The 7,318-nt window shown below is 42.4% G+C and overlaps 1 protein-coding gene across 1 annotated transcript in view; it reads left to right on the top strand.

Annotated features, from left to right (window-relative positions):
- The window catches only part of TRAIP (TRAF interacting protein), a 34,631-nt gene that overhangs the window by 3,954 nt on the left and 23,359 nt on the right, over window positions 1–7,318 (top strand). The window contains exon 3 of the mRNA XM_015407399.1: window positions 2,898–2,981. Within this exon, the coding sequence (XP_015262885.1) occupies window positions 2,898–2,981 (84 nt within the window). The remainder of the gene's footprint in view (window positions 1–2,897; window positions 2,982–7,318) is intronic.

Genomic DNA, 7,318 nt, shown 5'->3' with positions numbered 1-7,318 from the left:
GGGGGGAAACGGAAATTTTCGGAAAAATTGAAAAAAATGCTACATTAGCATTTCTTTTGTTTTCTAGATTGAAAGTCATTCTGTTACTTTAGGAACATAAAATATGACTATGGACATTTTTACTTGGCATGAAATTATCACAACTAGCATATTAAAAATATAGTGTACCCAAACAATTATTACAAACAGAATACCCACCCACATGCAAAAACAAAACTGAAACTTTTTTATTTTCTTCTGACAATCGCACCTCCTAAAGGAAGAAATGCATCTTGTTCTTGCATTGGAGAGTTCAGTTTGTAACCTAGGACTTGCTTGTCCTCAGTGCACAGAAATTAGATCAATCTGATACCATATATATAAGAAATGATTTGGAAAATATTTGAACACCTTGTCTTAAAATATTTTATTCATCATGTTAAAATAAAACGTTCCATAATTAATTTTTTTCCCTTTTCTTTTCTTTTTTCAATTTTTCCAATTTTTCGGGGGAAAACACAAAGGCTTCAGGAAAAAAAACGGAAAAAACCCGAGGTTTATCAGATTATGCACGGGATAGAGCAGGTTGAGAAAGAAGTACTTTCTCCCTTTCTCACAATACAAGAACTCGTGGGCACTCCATGAAATTGCTGAGCAGTCGGGTTAGAACAGATAAAAGGAAGTACTTCTTCACCCAAAGAGTGATTAACACATGGAATTCACTGCCACAGGAGGTGGTAGCGGCTACAAGCATGGACAGCTTCAAGAGGGAATTAGATAAGCATATGGATCAGTGGCTATTAGCCACAAGATATAGATAGGGACTCTCAGACTGGGGCAAGTGATGCACTGGTGCTGGTGGGGGGCAACAGTGGGAGGGCTTCTAGTGTCCTGGCCCCACTGCTGGATCTCCTGATGGCACCTGGTATTTTTGGCCACTGTGTGACAGAGTGTTGGACTAGATGGAGCATTGGCCTGATCCAACATTGGCTTCTCTTGTATTCTTATGTTCATTACCCCACACTGACTCTGTGTGGAAGTGTGTGACCAAAACTTGCTGAAATCTTAGGAGGCTATGTAAGATTTCCTGTAGTTGCATGTGGGACTTTAGTGCCCTGTACTGCTCTGTGCTCACCCTCATCACTAAAAAATAAGAATGCATCACGTAAGAGAACAAGGAATTGCAGAATAAATCACGCAAAACAGAACTATGTAAGTATGTTCCTTTTGCATCATTTATAAAGACTTTTCTTGTGAATTTTCATGGCATTGGCACAGTGTGAATTATACAAAGTCTTGTTCATACCCTGATAATTGAATTCATCATAAGCTAGCTTTGCTTAGCATTGGATTTGTATTTCTTGGGCAAGAACCTTCCATGCATCAAGGAAACTGGCTTTTCAAAAGCAGGGTTTTAAAAGCAGTGTCAGCTATGCTAGCATAAAAGGGGGGGAGGTTGGAGTTTGCTGTTGCTCTAATTGCCTTGCATTCCTTTCCTATGTGCTTACATGTGTAGTAGCTGAAACGCTTATCTGAAACCTTGAAGATGGGCTGGTGGAGAACTGTTGCGTCTGTAGTTCATGAGAATTTTCCCTTTCAGGTTTGGGTGCCAGCTTGGTACCGTTAGATGGCTCAGTATTAACCCGCGCGTGCGAAGGTACCTAATTGGCCAGCAGAGTGGGGGGGGACATACGAATACCCTATATCTTATTATGCGCATGCCCATTCAGTCATTCTGAACAATGTTCCTGTCAATGCATCTATGACATCAATAAAGCAAAACCTTCTTCTTGAAGCGTGTGCTCAGTTGTTTAAGTTGTGGGTTCTGACAAGCAGTCTGTGATACAGTAAAAGATAAGGGTTGTGGTCTACAAATCTTAGAGAAAGTCAGAGGTCTACTGTTTACAAGAAAGACTTGCATATACTTAGCTGAGCTCTTGGGATAGTGACCATAATGTAGTAACCTTATTGATGTAGTAAGAATTGTAGTGAGTCTTTGGTGTTAGTCTCTGAAGATTTATTTGCCATATTGAATTGTTAGGGAATCTCAGCTTGCAGGTGCCGCACTGCATGTTGCCTTATTATTTTGCTCCTGTCTTTTTCAGTCCTTGCCAGGTCTTGCCCCTTATTGCTCTTCTGACTTGTTGATTCCCTGTATTCTTCACAGCTTCTTGCATCTCTGGGTTACCATGGAGTTATCACAAGATAACGTCTTATGTAGCAGTAACTATGCAATTAGCTAGTGCCATGACTGTATATAATACTTAAAACACAAAGCTGTAGCTGCATGGGGGAGGTGGGGAGAACTATCAAATTCAATTTCAATGATTTTTTTCCTCTCTCATAAAGCAAGCAGCACATCGTTGGATTTGGCACAGCATGAGCTCAGGCTCAGCTGCTGAGCTGAAGCTGCCAAAGAACAAACTGCACTCATTTCCAAGGTGCTCTTGGTTGTTGTTGGTTTTTTTTGTTACTGTCAAAATTCCAAGCTCTGTGTTGGAATGATGGCTGCAAATTTGGAAAGTCTGTTAGTGGAATAATGAGCCAAAGGATTTCATAGTGGTATTAGCCGTGTGAAGGGTATCATCTGCTTTCATGTGTCACTTCAGCGCGCTAGACAGGATACGTTAACATCCCTTTCCGTGCCTGATCTACCAAATGACTGTAATTCTCTCGAGTCCTGTACTATCAGGCTCCCTCATTTTAGGTCAAGGGAATGTTAGTTTTGACATATCTTCTGAAAAGTCATTGTCTTGCAATATTGCATTTTATGCTTTCACTGTGTTCATTTGAATGTGGAACCTCTTCAATTGGAGGAAGATACCTTACGCTTGGAGACAAGTTTCACACTTAGCTACTTATTGTTTTAAGGGTTTCCCCCCGCAATTATGCCCTTGTTCTTTCCATTTTGCATGTAGGTTGGCAAAAGACACATCATCAACAAACTGTTCTTTGATGTTGCCCTGGAGGAGCCGTCAGGCCTGGATGCAGAAAGTCTACAGGTAGACTTGCGTGCAACAGCTTATGCCTGAATTAGGACTAATAACCACCCCTTCCGAGTAGATGTTAGATGTTATTGCTTCAGGTGGGGTCAAAGGTGTTTCTTAATGTGTTCCTTGATTCTGCACTTGTTCACCACCTCCTGTAAACCCACAAAGATTGGGCCCCATGATCTGCTCAGTGTCACCAGTTTTAAGCTATTCTGCATTCTAGAAGTAGACCGAAATGAAAGCAGTTACCTACCATTTACTTGTTTGTTTATGAAGACCATTTATAAGTTCACCTTTCTTCCAAGCAACTGGGATGCGGAGATGTTCTGGAAGGCTGTTCTCAGGGCGAGAGCAACTCCTGAGAAAGCCTTCAGGTGGACATCAGTAGAGCACTACCTCATAGGGCTTGGGAGAACCAACAGGTACTGCTATGGCTTGTGGTAATGACACATGCTGAGTTGTACTGCTGCCACTCAATATTCTCATAGCATTCACTTCCTCTTCAGTTGCCTTAAAACAGGGCTGTCAAACATGTGACCCACAGGCTGAAACTGGCCTGTCCAGGGCTCTTACCTGGCCCGCAAGCAACTGCTGTGAGGTAGGAAAGGCAGGAGGCTGCTTGGGGATGAGTGGGTGCTTGTGGTGAGGTGTGGGCAGTTGAAGCTGTCAAGAAATAGAAAGGAAATGGGGGGGAAGGAGCAGGGCTAAGAGGCTGAGGTAAAATAGTGGGGGGGGGCAGTGAAGGCGGAGAAAGAGGAGGGGTGATTTTTTCCCCCTCCTGCCTTCTCTGACCACAGCTCAGCAAGGATGGCAAAGCCACTACATGGGGGAGGGCAGAGCCAAGCAGCCGGCGCTGCCACTGCTGTACCACCCGGCTTCACATTTTTTTCAAACAGCAAGCAACTGTGAGGGGGATTGGTGAGAGCAGGCGTTTGGAGCAGCGGTTTGCCGACAAAGGGATGGGGCTGGTGGGGGAGAGAGGAGAAGGAGGAGGGCTGGTGTGTGGATTCGGCAACTGGGCTGTCTTTTGCATGCTGCTCTGAAGGAAAAGACATCCCAACCTGAATGGTTGTAGAGGAGGACACCTCACAGGGCTGTTGGGGGGGGTGTGGAGCAGTGGTGGGGGGAGTTTGGTGTGCTTCCTTGAGATCCTCAGGATGGGGGGGGACGAAACAGAGCGAGAGACGGATTGTAGCTGTGCTCAGCTGCTGAGGCTGGGTGTATGGAGGGGTGCTGGAAAACTACCTTATTTACTTGTAAAGAAGATGACTCATCTCCTAAAAATGTTATATATACACAAAGTAACTTAATTTGTATAGAAATGTAAGACACCCCCCTTTTTCTATGGTAGCCCTTGGATAAACCTTAGTCTTCCATATGATTACATATATTTATTGGGGCTTTTGTAGGCTCCCCAGTAAATAAATTGCTTTCACTGCTAGGAATCAATTGTTTTTGTTTGTATTTTGAGGCGAAAATATATCTTTGTGTTTGCCTGTGTCCTTTATACAGTTTATATCTTTGGTACCTGGCATTACACTTTATGGCATGTGTGGCCTGCCTGACAAAGTGACATTTATGTCAGAACCAGCTCTCATAACAAATGATTTCAACATCTCTGCCTTAAAATATTTAAACATTTAAACAAAATACCAAAACTGGAGTGTAAAGTGTGTGTATGCACGTATAATATATAAGAGGAAGAAAATTTGTTGGTTCTAAAAGGAAGTAATGGCAAACAAATATGCACCTTAAAAATATTCTGTTACAGTCTTGTGTGGAAATATTTAAGAAAGACTTAATCTAGGAATGTGTTCAAATCAGTCTGTTAATGTTTGGTACCATGAGCTGGCAATGAAAAATTCTGCATTGAAAGCTACATGTGTTCTCTTCTTTTGACAATAAGTTAATCTTAGCAAACTGTTATTTCCTTTATATCTGAATCATTTTGGGGGGGGAGACTCCATTTACCTTAGTATAATGGGACTCTTCTACCCTCTTGTGTTGGAAGCAGGCACCTGCAGTGGTTGCCATTATGAGCATTGCCATGACAACAGGGTGGGTGTGTGCATGCAGGACAAAAAAAAATATGCACAATGGGACCAGGTACAGAAAGAAGAAAACTCCGCCAAATAATTCTTCCAAAAGGAGAAGCAGTGTGTAGACTTGAGCACACAATCACAACTTCAAAAAAATTTCCAACAGAGGCTGAGGTCTCTCAAGATCACGGCGGGCATTATAGAGTTGCCTAGCAACCTCATACAACCAGGTATTGGGGGGGGAGGGAATAGAGCTGCCCACAGGAGGGAGAGAAAGCAGCAGCAGTTTGGTTGGGTGGGGGGAGAGAACGGAAGGCAGTGATGACATCTGGGGAAGGAAAAAGAAATGGCAGCAGGAACAGGTGGGGGAAAGGAGATGGAAGCAGGATGGGAGCCTACAAGGAGAGGAAATAGAAACAGGATGGAGGTGTACAAGAAGAGGAAATGAGAGCTGGCAGGGATGCTATTTCCCTTCCCCTTTGAATTCTTGCCGGTCCCCCTCTTGAGTGTGTGTTTACATAAAATAAAATAAATGCATAATTCTCTGACGTTAGTAATAGTTCTGTCAGAAATGAAATTAATGTTCATACAGAAGAGGTTAAAACTATCCCTCGATACATGAATAGTCATGGTAGTTTTGAGGCTTTAAAAGATGGCATGAAGCACACAAGCATTGCTTTATGTAAGAATCGCTTTTAAACATGTTAGAGAGGGAAGCTTTCTGTGGACCAGCTACAGAGATGATCTCTCTGGAGAAAGCAATCAATAATTGTCTTCTTCCACATTTCTTGTATTCTGTTAAGAGTCTTTTCTGGGTGGTAGGTATCCTGTTATTTCTGCTGAATCCTCCAATGAAATCCTGTACCAGCAGTCACTGAAGCATTCCCCAATGAAGAGCTATTGTGGATAAGGATCTTTGAGAGTTAAGTGCCTGCCCATTGCAGCAAAAGCTTGCTCTTGCGTTTTCAGGTCTTGGCTACAAGTGCAGTCTATTAATAATGAAACCTGAAAGCCAGTACAAATGGATGATGATAACACTAGTATACTTGAGTAGCCAATGAGTAGGGTACTGGACACTGAAGAAAAGGGCTGTGGAGTGCCAGGAGTTGCTTTAACACCTCAAATGTTGAAAACCACATTTTCCAGGATATATAGAAAAATATTCGGTGCTTCCTTGTGCAACATCCTACAGCAGGGTTTTAAGAATGCTAAGAATTTATTTAACCATTTATTTAACCTAGAAACATCCTTTCATTATCCAGTTTTCACCCCTGTAAAATATCCATGTTCTTCATGAGTGGTAGGTTTATTTATATACTACATCTTTATCCCTCGCTTTCTCCAAGGAGCACAGGGCAGTGGACATCAAATGGAGGGGTGAAATTGGTGTTCCCAAACCTTCTGCCAGCCCTACACAACACTGTGTTTTCCTTTCCTAAATTTTGTTCCAGTTTCCAAACTGTGCTCCAGTCTTCATTCATCCATGGCTTTGTTCTTTTTGTTATCCAAAGCAAACCCTTGGCTGCAGCTTCTGGATCCAGACTGACCTGGGAAAGATGTTGTTCCCAGTCTCTTGTAATTACAAAGCCATCACCACTTCCCTGTCCACATTTTACTCATAGGATCAGCCCTTCCAGTTCTTTAACCTTGACACAAGCACACAAATGGAGGCAGGTACCAGCTGTACTCTCCTCCGTCTTATATTCCCCTTTCTTTAAAGGGACTCTCATCCGGTTTATATTGTTAGCCTTCCTGTAAAGCACATCTCTTTACTCTCTGTCGGTGGGAAGGAATGTGTGGATATTCTTGGTGCTGTGGTCATATAGAGAAAAATGGGACCTAAAACCCCCCCAGTGTGCACACACAAGCCCTACATACAGCCAAACATCATCGAATTTAAACAGGTCCAGACGAAGAATAAACTTTTTGCAATTGCGAGAGACAAGCAGGGACTGAGCCTGGAGGACACGATGGTATATCTGTTTCCTGACATTCCAGCTGAGGCCATCATCGCAAGAAGACGTCTTAAGGAAACAGCAAAAATTCTCAGAGACAAAGGAATTCAGTACGAATAGCTGCCGCTCGGACATCTCATGGTTAATTTGGAAAACAAAATGTTCACTGCACATAATGAAATTACAGGGAAAAATTTAGTAGAGGCAGTAACCAAATTAAGGAATGGAAGTGTTTGAACTGTGATATTATGTTTTGAAGCAGAGAGGTAGAATGTAATCCATAAAGTAAGTTAGAGTTAGTATGATAGTATGTTAGTATATAGAGTAAGTTAGAGTTAGTAGATAGGATGAGTGG

This window comes from Gekko japonicus, unplaced genomic scaffold (assembly GCF_001447785.1).
Source record: "Gekko japonicus isolate JY-2015 unplaced genomic scaffold, Gekko_japonicus_V1.1 scaffold298, whole genome shotgun sequence".
Classification (NCBI taxonomy): Eukaryota; Metazoa; Chordata; class Lepidosauria; order Squamata; family Gekkonidae; genus Gekko; species Gekko japonicus.
The sequence above is the reverse complement of the archived record's forward strand: the minus strand, read 5'-3'. Positions and strand labels throughout refer to the sequence as shown.